The sequence below is a fragment of the Biomphalaria glabrata genome, chromosome 2, assembly GCF_947242115.1.
Source record: "Biomphalaria glabrata chromosome 2, xgBioGlab47.1, whole genome shotgun sequence".
Classification (NCBI taxonomy): domain Eukaryota; kingdom Metazoa; phylum Mollusca; class Gastropoda; family Planorbidae; genus Biomphalaria; species Biomphalaria glabrata.
In genome coordinates this window covers 21,411,192-21,430,173 of record NC_074712.1, presented here as the reverse complement: position 1 = coordinate 21,430,173, position 18,982 = coordinate 21,411,192, and the positions used below count along the sequence as shown (strand labels likewise).

Here is an 18,982-nt window from a genome sequence, read left to right as displayed (position 1 = left end):
ATAATTTCTAGGAAATGATATCCTCATCTCTCATATTTTTGGGAGCATTAGTAGACTCCTCAGTCCGTTAACATCTTGAGTGTTGTATGGCCTTAATATCAGGAGGATTTTGTCATTCTTAATACTTTTGTAAATAAAGGCTGTAAATATTGTCTGTAAATAAATTTATATTTGTGAATAGTTGTATGTTTACGTTGAGCACCTTTTAATAAGTATGTACATTAGGTTACTTTTGGTAGATATCTTCATTTTCTTCAAATACCGAAAAACAATAAAATTATCTCCCCTTTTTACCGACACACTGGTTAGGGCCGGCGGGAGGGGGGGAATAGTATCGCAATCTGTCAGGCTCGGCCCCTGCTTGGGGTGCACAACAAAGGAAGGTCATGACACATCCCAACCCAGCAGCACCGTATGGTACAAGCCGTGTAGCAGAGGTGGTCAGATCGAGGTGAGCCTTACTTTGCGGGTCACTCTGACGTCCCTGGTGTGTGTTTCGACAAAATGGTGTCTCCATTATTTCCCTTGGTCTGCTTTTTCCGTGAGTACTTTTAACATGTTACTCATAAATACATCTACACAACGCTACTAAATGTTACTCATAAATACATCTACACAATGTTGCTAAATGTTACTCGTAAATATATCTACACAGTGTTGTTAAATGTTACTCATAAATATATCTACCCAATGCTGTTAAATTCAAAAAGCCTTATAATTTTTTTATAATCCATTAAATCAGCCCCCCCCCCCAAGTTCAGAAGCGTCGATGCGTCACATGTAGCCTACGATGCGCTCCTGTCAAAAGGGGCGACAGAGACATGTCAGTCAGTAGACTATCAAACAGGTCGACAGTGTCATTTCCACGTTCAAGTGCACTCTTACGCTGACCAAACTCCAGTCCCTTAGCTCTGCCCAAACTCCAGTCCCTTAGCTCTGCCCTTATCTAGTAGGGCTATTCCGGTGTTTTATAACATAGAATACCCATAGATTTGTGTTCAATGTCTAGATTTGTGTTCTAGGTCTAGATTTGTGTTCTAGGTCTAGATTTGTGTTCTAGGTCTAGATTTGTGTTCTAGGTCTAGATTTGTAAACAATCAGAGTGATTGAACGATGTCAAATCAAGTTCACAATATTAATTTCATTGCAATGAATTGTTTCTATTGTACGTCTCGTATGCTACTATTGCATTGTGCAAACCATATACACACATACACACATATATAATGTCATCTATGGTGCAAACCTAGAAGATTTACATCGAAGCTATATGTCATTTTTTTTAATTCTTCTTGATTTTCCTACGTGGAAGCCAATCCCTCAAAAGTATTTCGTGTCTCCGGTGTTCAGAGTACGGAAGTAGAAATAACAGAAGAACCGGTTTTTTATTTTTTCCCCAACAAATGCCAGCTACCCATTAGAGCTGGGTGGACTTAGAGGCGCCCAAAGATCCCGAAATTAAAAATCCCAGTCTTCACCAGGATTCGAAGCCGGGACCCCTGGTTCGGATGCCAAGCGATTTACCGCCCAGCCACCGCACCTCCCAGTATTTTAATTAACCATATGCTAATTGTGTACACTTTTTAGCCGAGTAGAAAAAGAATCCAATGTATCATAAATTAAACTTAACACTATTATTTCAATGTGGCGTAATTTGTTTATTTTGTGTAGGACTCTGTATTTACAAAGCTTCTATCTACTCCCTTTTATTCAATCTGTCTGGTAAAAAGTTTGTACACGTTATTTCTCCTACACCCATCCTCTAAACAAGTTGAAACTTTACACAATTATTCATTGGCGTAGACTAGACATAAATCAATAAAGAAAATAACCAATCAGTTAATTAATTACTGGTAATTAACTACTTTGTTTGATACCAACACCTTGGAATGATAATGGATGAAAGCGCAGAAAGAACTGGAGAAAGAAGAATTATTAACTTGCGCTTTGCGGATGAAATAGATGACATAGATGGCCTTGCTGGCTTGGCAATGTGCATAGACAAGAGTTCCGCAGCATATGGTATGTGGAGTGATCGTTAAATGAACTTGTGTGTTACCCGTGCTTGTAATCGTGCTAGTATTTGTAATCGTGTTCGCATTATCGTAGTCTGTGAATCGTGACCAGTCTGTACTGTGTTATTGTGTGTATCAGTCGTGTTTTATTGAAATAAAGCCTTGTTTCTAAGGTTATGAATTGACTTAGTATATTACAATTTATTTCAATACAACCATTCTTAAATGGACAAGTTTTTGCGTCCCAATAGACTGAATGCTGATCCTAGTTCAACTAATGCTTCAGTTACATGGAAACATTGGATTTCTTGTTTTGACAGATTCGCAACGAAGGTAGGGGCTAGTGAAAGCGAACAGTTTGACCTGCTATGCAACTTTGTGTCTCCATCCTTATATCAGTATATTTCTACCTGTTCTAAATACTCAGAAGCAAAATCTATTCTTGAGAATTTATTTGTGAAGGCCCCTAATGAAACATTGGCCAGACATTTGCTTGCAACTTGCAAACAAGAAGTCGATCAAAGTCTTGATCAATTTGTACACAAGCTGAGAGTGATGGCCAGAGATTGTCAGTTCCGAGCTGTCAGTGCTGACAAAAATGAAGAGGACGCCATTCGCGATGCCTTTGTTAGCGGCATGCGTTCGAGTGTAATTAGACAGAGGCTACTTGAGAAAAGATCCCTTGACTTGAAAATGGCTTTAGATATTGCCAAGACTCTCGACATGGCCCAAAAAGAATCCAGTTCGTTTAGTACTCCGTCTCAATTGGTAGAGTCATCTCTTTCGTCATCGGCAATCTCAACCGAAGAAATGGTGGACTCAGAAACAATCGCAACAGTGAATACTAAATGTTTCTTTTGCGGAGGTAGTCGGCATCTCAGAGCGAAATGCCCTGCCAAAGACTGCATGTGTCATTCGTGCGGGAAAAATGGACATTTTTCGAAGGTTTGCAGGTCTCGCAACACTCCGATAACCAAAACAAAAGTCAAAACATCTCCTAGCCACGAGATTAAAAGACAATCTTGTAAAGATTGTAGCTGCATTAATGACTCTACACATCTAACATCACTAATTGCTACTTCGTCTGTACCTGGTTTAACTAAATCAACAGTACACATCTCTGTAAATGGCGTGAACCTAAAAGCCCTAATTGATACAGGTAGCGGGGAAAGCTACATTTCTTCAAACATACCAAGAGAGTACGATTGGTCAGTGACACGTTCAAAGCACAAAATTTCTATGGCGTCATCTCAACTGTCAAGCGTCACAAGAGGCCACATGTTTGCATCGCTAAAATACAAAGGGGAAGTTTACAAACAATTCAAACTTTCGTTACTAGATGAACTTTGCACTGATGTAGTGCTTGGGTTAGATTTCCTCGCATTACACAAAGAACTGATAATTCCATTCAACGGTGGTCGACCTGCATTTCATGTCTGCTCGCTCAATGCTGTTAAGGTAGAGGCACCACAATTGTTTGCAAATTTATCCCCTGATTGCAGACCAATTGCTACTAAATCTCGTCGTTACTCCTTCCAAGACACACAATTTATTAAAGCTGAAGTTGAGAAATTGATACGAAACGGTATCATTGAACCTTCCAAATCACCTTGGAGAGCTCAAGTGCTTGTCACGACCAATGAGCGGCACAAAAAGCGAATGGTCTTTGATTATAGCCAAACTATAAATAGATTTACTTACCTGGACGCTTACCCCATGCCTAGAGTGGATGAAATGGTGGAGAAAATTTCCAGGTATGAAATCTTTAGCACATTGGATCTGGAGAGTGCTTATCACCAAATACCTATCCAACAGAGCGAAAAGAAATACACAGCCTTCGAAGCTTGTGGTAAACTCTACCAGTTTTGCAGAATACCCTTTGGGGTCACTAACGGTGTAGCTTGCCTCCAGAAAACCATAGACACTATTATAGATAAAGAAAAGTTGTCTGACACGTTTGCCTATGTCGACAATGTAACAATATGTGGTACAGATGTAGACTCCCATAACAAAAATCTGTTGCATTTTCAGAAGGTAGCTCTGGAATACGGAATAACTTTCAACGAAAGTAAAAGTGTATTTGCTACTAAGAAGGTAAAGCTGCTTGGATATGAAATATCCAAAGGGCATTTGAAGCCGGAACCTGATAGATTTCAAGCTCTGCGAGATTTGCCACCTCCAAAAGATCTGAAGTCTCAGAAAAGGATTGTAGGACTTTTGGCATATTATGCTCACTGGATACCAAATTTCTCCGACAAAATGTATCCTATAATGAAAAATCAAATTTTTCCTGTACCTACAGAAGTAAAAACAGCGTTGGAAGACTTGAAAGAAGAATTGCAGAAAGCAGCAATTTTCACCATAAAGTATGACCATCCTCTAATTGTGGAAACTGACGCTTCTGACATCGCAGTAGCTGCCACTTTAAATCAGGAGGGAAGACCTATTGCATTCTTCTCTAGAACTCTTTCACCTACTGAAAGGCATCAATCTGCCATAGAGAAAGAAGCCACTGCAATAATTGAAGCCATACGCAAATGGAAGCATTATTTGTGTGGCAATCATTTTACCCTTATTACGGACCAGCGGTCTATTTCATACATATTTAAAGACACTCATGACAAGAAAATTAAAAACGATAAGATACAAAGGTGGAAATTGGAACTAGCAAGCTTCAAGTTTGATATACAGTATAGACCTGGGAACGCCAACACAGCAGCAGACACCTTGTCTAGAGGGCACTGTGCAACCATGACGAAACAAAGTAGCCTGAAGACGTACCATGACTACCTGTGTCATCCAGGTGTCACTAGACTTCTACATTATGTCAGGTCAAAGAACTTACCCTTCTCGGTTGAAGAGGTCAGACAGACCATTCAACAATGCAGAACCTGCAATAGAATTAAACCGCAATTCTATAAGGAATTTGCAGGTACGCTCATCAAGGCCACACAGCCGTTTGAAAGAATAAGTGTTGACTTTAAAGGTCCTTTGCCATCAGCTACTCGCAACAAGTATTTGTTAACAATGATTGACGAATATTCGCGGTTTCCATTCGCTTTTCCCTGTCCTGATATGACATCTAAGACAGTAATAAAGTGCTTCGACCAGTTATTTTTCCTCTTTGGAACACCCAGTTACATCCACTCTGATCGTGGCACATCATTTATGTCCACAGAAACTACAGAATATCTACATTCTAAGGGCATAGCCACTAGCAGGACAACGCCCTATAATGCCAAAGGAAATGGGCAAATAGAAAAGCTGAATAAAACATTGTGGCAGGCTATTTTATTAGCATTGGACTCAGGGAAGTTGGAACTATCACAGTGGGAATCTGTGTTGCCCCAGGCACTTCACTCAATTCGATCATTACTGTGTACTTCTACTAATGAAACTCCACACGAACGGATCTTCAAATTCAACAGAAGATCGCCAACGGGAACATCCTTGCCTACTTGGCTACAGAACCCAGGCAAAGTGTTACTAAAATCCCCTGTAAGATCTTCAAAATTTGACCCATTGGTACAAGAGGTTGAACTTATTAGCTGCAACCCACAGTACGCCCATATACGATTTCCAAACGGCCGGGAGGAGACAGTGTCGCTTAGGCACCTGGCGCCAAAGGAAAGTTCCACGAACGACTATTTCGAACCAGAGAACGGTATTCTGCCTCAAGAGGTCGGTGACTCTTTGGATCTCTCACCAGGGAGTCGCTACGGGCCTGAAACTATCAGTAATTCACAGAGTCCCACCCCAATGATGTACAACCAGCCAGAAGTCATCAGTGACTCACAGGGGAGCCACCCAATGCCAGAGGCCAATATTGACTCGAGTCCCGTACAGGACAGTTACGACTTGCAAGGAGAAAAGTCTACGCCAGAGATACCTCCGGATCCTTCCCTTCATACGCATGGTTATAACCTAAGACCCAGAAAGAAATAAAGGAGGGGTGAATGGAGTGATCGTTAAATGAACTTGTGTGTTACCCGTGCTTGTAATCGTGCTAGTATTTGTAATCGTGTTCGCATTATCGTAGTCTGTGAATCGTGACCAGTCTGTACTGTGTTATTGTGTGTATCAGTCGTGTTTTATTGAAATAAAGCCTTGTTTCTAAGGTTATGAATTGACTTAGTATATTACAGTATGCAAATAAATGCCGAAAAAAAAAGCATTAGAGGTGAAAAGCTGACTAGTGTCAGTAGTTTTAAATAACTCGGAGCTATTGTCTCAGATGAAAGAACCAAACCTGAACTACTGGCCCGAAATGCACAGTCCACAGCAGCACTTGCAAAACTCAAAACAATATGGAAAGACACCAAAATCAGACTGATGCGCTCCCTGGTCATGGCCATATATGCTTGCGAGTCTTGGACGCTAACTGCAGAGCTAGAGAGAAGGATCTTACCTAGCAATGGAGTTGAGATTCTAAAGAAATTTCCTAGGTTTAATATTTAAAGACCGTATCACAAATGAAGAGATTAGAGACAGAGTTACTACAGCGCTTGGACCTAACTACAGCCAAAAAATCTCTATGGCCATACTACAGTCTTCGGGGCTCGCAAAGGACCTTCCTTCGGGGAACAGTACCAGAAGAAAGAAGAAGAGGCAGATGCTTATATTAAATCTACATGAGACTTCCCTCGTGTTAAATCTGATGTATTCACCGTTGTAGCCGCAATGCGCCTTGTTCATGACACTCCATTAATAAGAATGATCATGTTTTTCTTTTTACTCATAAGAAATCTAATTATAGATTGTAACTGAGTGAGCAGTAGATGAGTAAAACTTTTATAACAGAGTTCAATAAAATAATAAGATAGACAATAAAAAGAAATGTTTGTTGTTGTTGCTACATTGAGATCTACAATCAATTTTGTTGTTCAGTTTAGAATAATGTCAGTTCTGTTTTGTTTGGTGTGTTATTTAAATTCTGAGGTTTAAGTTTCTGAGACTGTGGTGCGCCTCCAACCACCCTCAACTTCTAGTGTTCTGACAAAGGGGCGCAATTTTTTTCCAAATCAAGCCAATGACGAACGTACATGCTCCTATGCCTAGAATATATCTCACACTTCAGTATCAACCTGTCCCAAGCTTCACTTTGACTAGCGCTTTTCTTTCTAAGAGTAAAGTGTGGTATAGACCAAAAGATGTTGAATTTCGGAAACTTACAATGCAGGAAAACGCTTGATCCCTATGCTTGCAGACCTATTAGCATGGGCAGGTGCGAACGTATTTTTTTTTTGGGGGGGGGGGGGTAAAGACACTACAAGTTTGAAAAACATTCTTTTAGGTCTGCACTCTTCTTACTGGAAAAGTTTCAATCTTGATGTTGAATATGAGAAAAGGTGACCCGTTTCCAAATATGTATAAAATGTGAGAACGATCGGATCTTATTTAACTACACTAACTCCTACTTAGTTTGAACATTAATTGAGCACTAATTACAAACAATGTTTTTAAGAGGCCTCCCAAAGGGTTATAGCCGCTATTAATTTTGTGTGGACTGTCTGTCCGTCCGTCCGTCCCGTTTAGATCTCGTAATTTAGAAAATGTATTGAAAATCCGACTTTATTTTATTTTAGACCTTTGAAAGTTCTGATGCAAGGGCTGCTTTTTGCTTTTCTAAAAGCAAAAAAAAATAAATTTTTGAACATTAACTATGCAAGCATTTTTTTCTCTCATAAAAATACACCTTCTTGCAACTATTCACTATTATTAGGGGAAAACACAGGAGACCATTTAGTATGGGAGATGACAATTTACCACATTTATGCAAACGATTTTTCCGATTTGTTGTCAAAATTATTTTTTTTATTATATTGCTAAATTAAATAAGTTGTCGCACTAACTACCTACATTTACAAGAGAAATTTAAAATAACAATTAATAAGTAGTGTTTAGTGTTATTCGCGTGATCTGCAGCCATACTTACCAACATAACATGTTCAGCTTTTTTAATAGGAAAAGGTTAAATTTACATGACAAAACAAATACACATTGGCCTTTTACAAAACAATGAGATCAATTAGATAGGGTAATCATTCAATAACATCAATTAGGACAGGTTCACCCTCACCTATCACTTGGTCTGTTGGACCTTTGGTGTACTACACAAGATCTGTCAACCGTCTTTCTCCATTCTTCTTTGTCCTTTGCCTTTGGCAGAATTTCATTTACTGGCAGGCCTGTCCATTCTTTGATGTTGTCTTGGCGCTTGGCTTCCGAACCTGAAGGTATCAGGTTCAAATCCTGGCGTAGACTAGGATTCTAAATTGAGGATTTTTATGGCGCCTGTGAGTCCATCCAGCTCTATTGGAGAAAAGTGAAGGCGGGTGGTCGTTGTGCTGGCCCATAAAACTTTGTTAACTGTGGGCCACCAGATGACCATGGTCTGAAAAGGTAACTTTACTTTTACTTTGTGTTCAGATAATGATGTCATGTTAATAATTGTTTGTTGTAACTCCCATAGTGCTGGTCTCACGTGGGCATTGTCAAACAGTCAATGACACAGACAGTCTAAACCCTGCCACCACCACAACAGCTTCAGCCAGACCGTCCACAGCTACTCCTCAGCAGGCTATGGAGGATCCTTGTGTACTTGGGTTGAATGCCTGCCGGCACAATGCCAAAAATGCAGAAGACAGGTTTATATTTTTTATGTGTGTATATCTAGTATAATAGGAGGCTTGTCATCAATTTTTTTAAAACCTATTTATACCATAAGAACATTGTTAAAGTGATTTTTAGGGGGGGGGTCAATTTTTCATGTCACTCTTAAATTGATATACAGAAAAAAAAGTGTTTTTTTTTATATAAATAAATGAAAATGGAATTGGTTACACTAATGTGTAAATAGATTTGTATTACTTTTCATTTCAGCAAAGATGTGGAGGCTTATTTTACTTGTGTCCAGGCAGTCCACTGTAACGCCACAGAGGCTGGTCAAATGAGAAAGACTGAAGATCTAAACGATGCAAGAAAGAGCCTTTCCCAGTGTAAGTCACAGAGACGTTTCAGAAACGTTTATATACTGTAAACACTTTATATACTGTAAACACTTTACATACTGTAAACAAAGCCATTATTAAAACAATTAGAATTAAACTACAGATTTTTGACAACTTGTGAATGAAAGTTCCGTAATTTGCTTGACCAATGAATAAAAAAAAACATACACAAGAAACAAAAGTAGGGTAAGGAGTACTGTGGTGATACAAGTTCCTTGAAGTCTTTATTTGCAAAGAATGTACTAACACTATATGTACATCAAGTTAACGTTGGACACATACGAATCTGCTAGATGTTTCTTTCTCATTGTTGACAACACACACTCGTGACTGGTCTCCAGTCCACTAACTGTCCAGGTACCCAACACTTGACCGTGTGTCACGGTTGGCCACACATCCTGTGTCACAACAGTCCTCCCAGGGCAGAGAAAAATTTTATAATATCAAAATGTCATGAACCCAATAGTTTGGGTGTACATTAATAATGCATCGACAAAGAAAAAAAATGACAAGCAATACAATGGCAACCTCTATTATAAGAGAACTGGTAATGCCTATGACGACTAATAAGTCTTCAATAACATATTATGGAAAGGAAACATTTTCAAATGAACTATCGCAGAAAGATAACTCTGCATATGTCCTGTTCTATTAAACAACTTATAAAAATCCACTCATTTAAATTTTTTTTTCTATGTAACGATAATCTTTTGAATGAGAACATTGGAAGGTGAAAAATACCCAATTAGTTAATACTTTATGTTACATCAAACAATAAAATCTGCTATATCGTAGTACAAATGTCACATCTCTGAATCAAATAGGACATCAGAAACGTAATGTTAATTCAATCTTGACAAGACAAAATTTAAAGTTATCATACAAGGTACTTGTTAATTTTGTCATTGGCTGATTAATGAATGAAAGTAAATCCAGCGGTCCCTAGACACATCTTGTCAACACGTCAGCTATCACGTTGATTTGTCCCGGAATAGCTTGAACTGTAAAGCTGAAGTCTTGAAGTTGTAAAGCCCATCTAGTAATCCTCTGGTTGGCTAGCTTATTTGTATTGATATAAGCTAGTGGGGAGTGATCTGTTAGTAAGATGAATGATTTCCCAAGCATGTAACGGGATAGTCTCATTATACAGAAGACAATAGCTAGAGCTTCACGCTCTATCGTGGAGTATTTTTGTTCTGCTGCGTTCAGCTTTCTGCTAATGTAGTAGACTGGTCGTAGCATTCTGCATTTAAGTGCCCCCCACTTCTGTGGAGGATGCATCTGTTGCCAAGTAGAAAGGGTTTCTCATGTCTGGAAGCTGGAGTACTATGTCGTCTGAGAAAGCACTTTTAGTGCTTTGCAGGCATTCCTGTAGTCTGGGGCTCCATGTAATCTTGTTTGGCACGCCATTTTTTGTCATTTCAATTAGAGGTTGTGTAATACTTGTGAAATTTGCCAGGAACCGTCTATAGTAATTACATAAGCCTAAGATGCTTCGGACTTTCCCTTTGTGGTAGGTATTGTTAAGTTGAATATCTTGCTTAGGTTGTCTTGTAGTGGTCTGAGTATCTTGCCTATGTTGTCTTGTAGTGGTCTGAGTATCTTGCCTATGTTGTCTTGTAGTGGTCTGAGTATTTTGCTGTATTCTGTGCACTAGAAATTCAATGTCTGTTCTGGCGATTTTAACCTTACTAGGTTTTATTGTAAGCCCGTTGTCTTGTAGTATCTGGAATACTTGACCAGCAACGTGTTCTTCTAATGTGTTGTGGAAGACACATATGTCATCAAGATAGAAAATGACATCTGGTCTTTTCCCTAATAGTTTTTTGCCATCATTTTGTTGAAGGTCGCAGGTGCGTTACTAAGCCCGAAGCTCATGTAATTCCATTGGTAACAACCAAATAGAGTAGTGAATGCCGTAAGGGACTTAGCATCTTCCTCTAGCGGAATTTGCCTATAACTTCTGGCTAAGTCAAGAGTAGTGAAGTATTTTGCACCTCTAAGTTTAGGTATAATGTTCTCTATGTTAGGCATTGGGTATGTATCTTTCACTGAAATGGCGTTTAGTTTCCGATAGTCTACACATAGACGCATCTTCCCGGTTGTTTCTTTTTGTTTCACCAGGACTGCTGGACCTGAGTATGGAAATCTAGATGTATCAATTATTCCCATTTTAAAAAGCGTTTCAATTTTCTTTTTCAGTATCTCTTCATTGTGTAAGGAAACTGGATATGGTTTGGCTCTTGTGGGCTTCGTATCAGTCAGTTGGATAGTGTGTTTTATGGTAGCCGTCCTACCCGGTTGGTCTGTGAATATTGGCGCCCATTGGGCTAGCAGTTTATCAATATCTTGCTTAACTGCATACTGGGCCTGGTAATCCATCTGTTTCCTCTATTGTTTTTATCATCATGACTCTATGACTGTCTTGCTTAGCGCTTGTTGAAAGGGTAAATGGTCTGGGTCTGGGCATGTACTGCTTCAGCATATTGATGTGAAATACTTTATCTGGGCCTCTGATGTTTATGCTATAGTCGACATAGTCGACCTTCGAAATCACCTTTGTGACTTGGAATGGGCCCTGCCATTTTATAAATAGCTGGTTATTTTTGTCAGGCAGCAGAACCATAACATTAGGACCAACTTGTAGTGTTCTCAGCCTTCGTCCCTGATTTAGCTTTCTCAATAGTTCTGGTTTCTCTTTATTAGCTTGCTTTTGGACAGTTTCGCATGCTTCGATTATATTTTTTCTTGTTTTGATGACAAGATTCTATCCTGTGAGTACGTCACGTTCTATGTTCCTATTAACTAGAAAGTCTCTGTATAGTGACATGGGTCCCCTAACAGGTGAGTCATAGAGCATTTCGAATGGTGAGAAGACTGTTGTTGTGTGTGGTACTTCTCTGTAGGCGAATAGTATGGGGTTGATCAGCTTGTTCCAGTCTGTTGGGTTGTCCTGTGCTACTTTGTTCAGCATTGAGTTCAGGCGTTTGCACATCTTATTCGTTTGGGGTGGAAACGGGCAACAAATTGTTGTTTAATATTCAGAGTTTTGCAAAACTGTGCGAATTCATTTGATTTAAACTGGGTGCCTTGATCACTCAGTATTATGCGAGGGTAACCTGCTCTTGCAAATATTGCTGTTAGTGCGTCTCCGACATCTTCGGAAGAAATTCTTTTCAATGGTATTGCTTCTGGAAACCGTGTGCACATGTCTACAACAGTCAGTATGTAGCGATGGCCTCTACCGGATATTACTGGCATGGGTCCAATAATATATACAGCTATCTTCTCAAATGGCATTTCACTTAATTCTGTTGTTTGTATTGGAGCTTGCATATATGTTCCCTTTGCTCCATGTATTTGGCAAATATGGCAAGATTTTATATAGGCCTTGACTTCTTGTGTAATTTTAGGCCAAAAAAAATCAAGATTCTATTCAATGTTCTCTTTACTCCCGTATGTCCGGCAAACGGGGTGTCATGTGCAAGCTTTGGAATTAGCAATTGTTGTGTCTTGCCAGCTTTCAGATGAATTTCTCTCACATACACACCATCTTCGCCTATCTTGATTAAACCTCGTCTTGGTGGAGCTTCACTATCTATGAGTTTTATTAGATCTGGATATTTTTTCTGTTGACTGAGAAATGCTTCTATTTTAATCTGTAGTGGGTCTTGACTTTCTGTGGAGATTTCATTCGGTTCGTTTACTTGATTATTACTTAACATATCGTTATTTTCTGTTTCTGTATTTTCATTTTCATTGTTATAAAGAACTTGTATCTTATCGTTTGTATTTAGCACTTCTTCTGCTTTCTTCTGAGCTCTTGTAGTAACCATGGAACATTTCTGTTTGTATTTTTCTTTCCACTTGTTCAATTTTTCTACTGTGCAAGGTTTAGAGCCTTTGATGCAGCCAATGTTGTCAGGCTTATTGTCTAGTACTAAAGCGTCATGCCAACCACTGATGAACGGTGTGTTTATGTTGATACGTGTTACCAGATGTGTAGTTAATTGGCCACTGTAACCAACACATTCTTGTCTTCTTCCTGTGTACTCTTGTGGGTTGACGTATTCTTTTAGCTTAAGCGGTTGCACCTGTATCGTACAGTACGTTGGTCATCTGTTCTCCCACAAAGTCTGGGTATACCTGCAGTTTATTAACGTGTTTGGCCGCGAACGCTCGATTTCTCGGTCTGTTGTTCCAACATTTATTGCGTCGGTTGTAGAAGCAAGTCTCTGTTGTGTGGTTTGTTCTACCACAAATTTGACATTGGAAACGAACGTTTTGCTGATTACGTTGATATTCTCTTTTCTTGTAGGTATATATGTATATATTGGGCTCTTAGCCGTGTCTTTCGTTTAAGTAGATGTTGGGCTCATGGGCGTAGCCAGGGGGGAGGGTTGGGGCAACGGAATTTAGTGACTGATTTTTGCTATGATTTTATTTATTTTAGGTGACATTTTAATACTAAACTATCACTTGCCCCAGCACAGCAAAGGAGGTTTTGAGTTTAAAACCCCCTACCATAGGTTTTTGAGTTTAAAACCCCTACCAGGGGGGTTTTGAGTTTAAAACCCCCTACCAGGGAGGTTCAAGTTCAAAACCCCCTACCAGGGGTTTTCGCAGTTAAATTCCCCTCTTCTATAAAACAAAACTTTTAAAATGCAAACGACAATACCCCAAATTTCACGAGCACAGTTAAGGAAGATTTTGATTTTTAAACCCCCTCCAAAATTTACGATAAACCCTCTCTTCAATATGAAAAAAGAAAATTACTTACTTAAAATTCTATGAGCGTAGCCAAAAGGGTTTTGAGTTAACCCCCACCCCCTCTTCAGTATGGTTTTAAGCTAAAAAACACCCGGTATAAAAAAAACTCAAATTACGCACTCAAAATGGTATAGCTAAATGGGTTTTGACTCAGTTTTGAATTTAAACCTCCCTTCAGCGGGGTTTGAAGCTAAAAATACCTCTTCAATATGAAAAAAAAAGCGAATTATGCACTGAAAATGTTTAGAGCGTAGCTAAATGGGTTTTGACTCAGTTTTGAGTTTAAACCCCACTTCAGCGGGGTTTGAAGGTAAAAAATATATTTGCTTTGTTTTTAATATTATACACTCAACATGTTATGAGTGTATTCAAAGGGGTTTTGAGTTTAAACATCCCTCCAGTGGAGTTTAAAGCTAAAAAATACATCTTTAATATAAAAATAAAAAAAATTACACAATCAGAAATCTATGAGCGTAGCCAAAGGGGTTTTGAGTTTAACCCCCCCCCCCCCCCGCAAGCGGGGTTCGAAGCTAAAAAATACATCTTCAATGTAAGAAAAAAGCAAATTACGCACTCAAAATGCTATGAGCGTTTCCTTTATAGAGTTTTGAGTTTAAACCCCCCTTCAGAGTGGTTTGATGCTAAAAAATACCTCTTCAATAAAAAAAAAGCAAATTACATCCTAAAATTATTTGAGCGTAGCCAAGACAATTGGGGGTTTTGAGTTTAAATCCCTCTCCTACAGATGTTTTTTTTTTAAAGTTTAAAACCCCTCCAGGTGGTTTTGAGTTTAAAATCCCCCATACAGAGCGTTTTGAGGTGGAAAACATCTATTTTCAATATTATTCTAAAGCAAACTACAGTTACTAAATTCTATAACCGTAGCTAAATGGGATTTTGAATTTTAAAAACACCATAACACCAGAGATTTTTTAGATTAAAACCCCCAACAGATGATTTTGACGATAAAACTTCCCTTTTCGATATAAAATCTAAAGCAAACTACAGTCACTTATTTCCAAGAGCGTATTCGAGAGAGGTTACACATTTCTACCAGTGGCGGGGCTCAATTAATAAAGTGCTGTGAATAGTCATCTGCCGAAATTGAAAAACACTTAATGTGGCTCAACAAAGATGGCTAAAACAGATTTTAGGAGTCAGTTATAGAGATCGGGTGTAAATCAAGGAAATCGTATGCCGAACTGGGAATCTACCCCTTTGTAAGATTGTGACAGAGCGTCGCATGAGGTTTGCGGGACACGTTCTCCGACAAAATGAATTACGCATAAGAAGAGTTGCGATGACATCCTAGTACAACTTGGCGCCACACTTTCATGAAGGTACTCAGAGCAGGTGGGAAGAGGCTTCAGACATTGCTACTGACAGATTTTTGTGGAAACAGCTTGACGGCAAATGTCAGTAAGAATAGCACATTAGGTTTTTTAAATCAAACTTTTTAATAGCAAAATAATGCACTGTAGGTACCTCAGAATATGCATTTAGTTGGCTTTCAATACCAGAAATAGTAATTGGCGGCGGGGCTCCGCCCCGCGCTGGGGGGAGCTCTCAGCGCTCCCCTAGACCCCTTGATGGCAAGGGTTAGAAGAAGAACCTATTCTAGGGCACAATAAACTTCTTCCAAAAGAATGAATGGTCAGAATGTAATAGAGATTAATTATGTACACACACACATATATAATTTTTTTCGGGGGGGGGGGGGCGGGGGAGGGAGAAAAAATTCCCTCAACACCCCCCCCCCCCCCCCGAAAAAAATCCTGACATAAATACAACAGACACAACATAAAGAGTTCATTCAGCGACTACACACATGTATCTTGGTGCATTTCATGTTCCCTGATCAATGAGTGGCGGTGATCAGAGTCTGACCGAGTGAGGTACGAACGAGTTTTTGTACCGCTCCGTTCTTGTTTTGATTGACATCAGTCGCCCACTTCGCGACGACCTGACGTAGTTCTGATGGAGCGGGTGGCCGTTGTCTTCCAAGATTTTTTCGATTTTTCTTAGGCACTTTTGTTCAAAAAGTTCCTTTAAATGTGGTAATGTTGAGTGTAATTTTTGATACTTTTTTAATGATGTTTTCTAGACGTCGCAACAATTTAGAGGAGGCGTTGCCTTGCCAACAAGTTATTCCGTATGTTAGCAGATTTTGTATAGTCGCGCCGTAAAAAGTCTCAAGGATCTTCTTGTTTAGTTTAAAGCTATTGAGTTTGTACAGAAAAAAGAGTCGCTGGGCTGTTTTCTTTGTCAGAATTCCAAGTTGGTCTTCCCATGAAAGCTTGTTGTTGATGATAACGCCTAGATATTTATATGCCTTTGCTCTTGTTCTAGTGACGAAAAAAAAAAACGATGTTAATATTACTGTGCAGTTGGTATTATAAAAAAAAAGGCATCTGTTATATTATCAATTAAGATGTAAAAACAACACTGCTGTTTAAGTTACAACCCCATTTTATTGACATGACAAGAAAGTGAAAAAAAACTAACAGGAGACTTGAATACACACTAATAGCATACTTGAGAAAAACATGCGAGCACGTGAACATACTGAACAGCAGAACAAGAGAGACTAGAAGTAAACAAACACACACACACACACAACATACATAAACACACATAAATGTAACAGCATCAATGAAACGTGTTCTGTTACTCAGAAGTTAGCTGTCATGCGATCTTTAAAGGGAGAAAGAAAAGAACTAAATATTTTGGATGCAGTTGTGGAAAAGTGTAAGAATTATCAAATGACCTACATCAACACTATGGATTAGTATGATCATGCCATGAAGCTCCAAACAGGTTGGGGAACATGTCTGGATATGTTTGGATTTTCAATCAAACTACCCGCGAACATAGAAGATAGCTTGAGGCAAGTTGATGGTAGATTGGAAAGATTTCAAGACTTCGGTGCTATTGAAAAAGATTGAGCTATTTTCAGTAGACCCTTGAATGTGCTATCTAATAATCCTCTCAAACATGGTGGAACTAGACATCTTCAGGTTCTTGTCCAAAACTTTCCAAATGTAATATTTATCAAATGTAATCTGTTATGCTCAAAGATTATGTGCTATGTTTATATCATAATATATTTATGAGCAGCTTCAGAAAAGTCATAAACTGATTGAGGGATGAACTACTCGGTGAACTATTAATCAAAACTGAACGTCCTAATCTGAATCAAAGTAAGAAGAACTACATGCAAAACATTCTGAACTTCATACATTGCATTGGTTACAATTTGTTACCGGTACCATTCAATCGGAGACTAATTTCTGTACTTTCTTGTCTCATCGAATTATGGCTTGCCAAAATGTGTCCTTAATGTGTCCTTGAACTAACAATGGGCCCTCTGCTCAAACAGTTTACCCATCGCCGTAATGGATACTAGAAATAACTAAACAATTCTTATATGTACGTTATATAAATGAATTAGAGATTAGAATTAAATAATGCATTTGTTCTTTTTTTTTTTCCTTTTCAGTTTCATTTAATACAAGCAATATTGAGAATGAAGCAAGTTCAATACTCTTTCTAAATGGTTTTCTTTTAGTTGTCTCAATTGTCTCATTTATTTCTTTTTGAATGTATCATCCTCTCATCAAGGTATTTGTAGAAATCTGTTGTCAACATTTTGTTATCTTCTTGTTTGTTTTACTTTTCTTGTTTGATATTAAGAAATAGCTCTCAAAACTTATGTTGGTCTTAAGAAGGTGACCATGGTTGGTTTGTTTGAAGTAAAAGTACCAAGTCATGGTCCTGAGAACCAGCTGTCATGTTCATAAATAATGTTATCATTGAGAAATTTTTATGTGACTGCATTTTTATAATACTTGTTGTTTTCTAATAAAAGCTAATGAGCTGAAGACTTGGTTTGGTTTTGAATTAGTGATGTAGATCAGCACTTGCAATGCATTTCTTGTCTACACACAGATTTAAGTTTTCCTTCAAATCCTCCAATATAAATTGACACCAGTAACAATGAAAAAACAAAATGTATGTAGCTGAAGATTGCTTGAATCATCAGACTCTGTACCTATTTATTCATACAGGTAATAACATTATTTTTTATTGAAAGAAACTCAACTACATACATGTATTTTTTACAAACTTATGAATATAAATCAATAAAAAAAAACTGGAGGCTATCCACATAATGTGAAACAATCTAAATAATTTTTTATTTGTTGCATTTTCTAATTTAGTTTAAAAAATGGTGTATTTTTATGAAAAAAAAAGCAGCTCACATTCTTAATTTTATTGTTGGCATGGCTGAGTGGTAAAGTGCTGGGCTTCCAAACCAAAGGGTTCCGGTTTCGAATCATAGTGAACACAATTTTTTTTTCTAATTTTAGGATCTTTACTGCATCTATCAGCTCCAATGAATACATGACAATAGTTGGGGTTGTTATGGGTTATGACCTTTACTGTTTTCATCTGCCATATAGATCGCAATGTCTGAAAGGGAAACTTGACTCATTTGAAAAACAAAGGGGTTTGCTTTTAGATAATAAAGCTGTGGCATTAAAACTTTGCAAGATGCAAAATATCATGAAATCAGATTTTCTACACTTTATCAAGTTTTTGAAAAGACTAATGACTAAATAAAGTGTGAATTGTGAATTAAAATGATCTATTTATAAATATATAACTAATTATCAGGCAGTATGGAACATTTTTATATTGATATTTTTTAGTTTTAATGAATAATTAAGTATAAATTATTAATATTTCTTTTTGCTTTAAAATAAATTCAATTCAGAATCAAGATGTTCATTTGATTACCAGTATATCAAATTTGGCTCTATAGTTGGACAATGCTATTGTCACGAACTTGATATCAGCTCTTGATGTCTATACGTCTAGGATGATTCTTACTGATGTAATTTAACTGATACAACACACGCATCACAAAATACTATGGATTAAAGACCACAATATTCAATAATGATATAAATCATGATCTCTGGACACAAATTTTCATAAGAAAAATAAATATTTAATTAACAACTATAATTACATATAATACTCATGTGATTCTAGAATTAAAATTTAATAATCACATAGATATTGATACTTGGCTGTAGGTCACGATGAACTCTCCATTTCTCTTGTCTCTCTCTCTCTCTCTAGTCTCTGCACGGATCCTGGAACCCAACGTCACAGTCCGCT

The 18,982-nt window shown here is 38.0% G+C and overlaps 1 protein-coding gene across 2 annotated transcripts; it reads left to right on the top strand.

Annotated features, from left to right (window-relative positions):
- The first annotated feature begins 404 nt into the window (after nucleotides 1-404).
- LOC106057191 (uncharacterized) lies at nucleotides 405-17,676 on the top strand. 2 transcript variants are annotated; one of them, XM_013214292.2, is made up of 4 exons: nucleotides 405-541; nucleotides 8,488-8,662; nucleotides 8,898-9,013; nucleotides 17,295-17,676. In XM_013214292.2, the coding sequence occupies exons 1-4, from the start codon at nucleotides 505-507 to the stop codon at nucleotides 17,393-17,395; spliced, it is 429 nt and encodes a 142-aa protein (XP_013069746.2). In that variant the 5' UTR covers nucleotides 405-504; the 3' UTR covers nucleotides 17,396-17,676. The 2 variants fall into 2 exon arrangements, with proteins under 2 accessions (XP_013069746.2, XP_055878042.1); XM_056022067.1 differs by having other exon boundaries at nucleotides 8,488-8,677.
- Nucleotides 17,677-18,982: the final 1,306 nt, after the last annotated feature.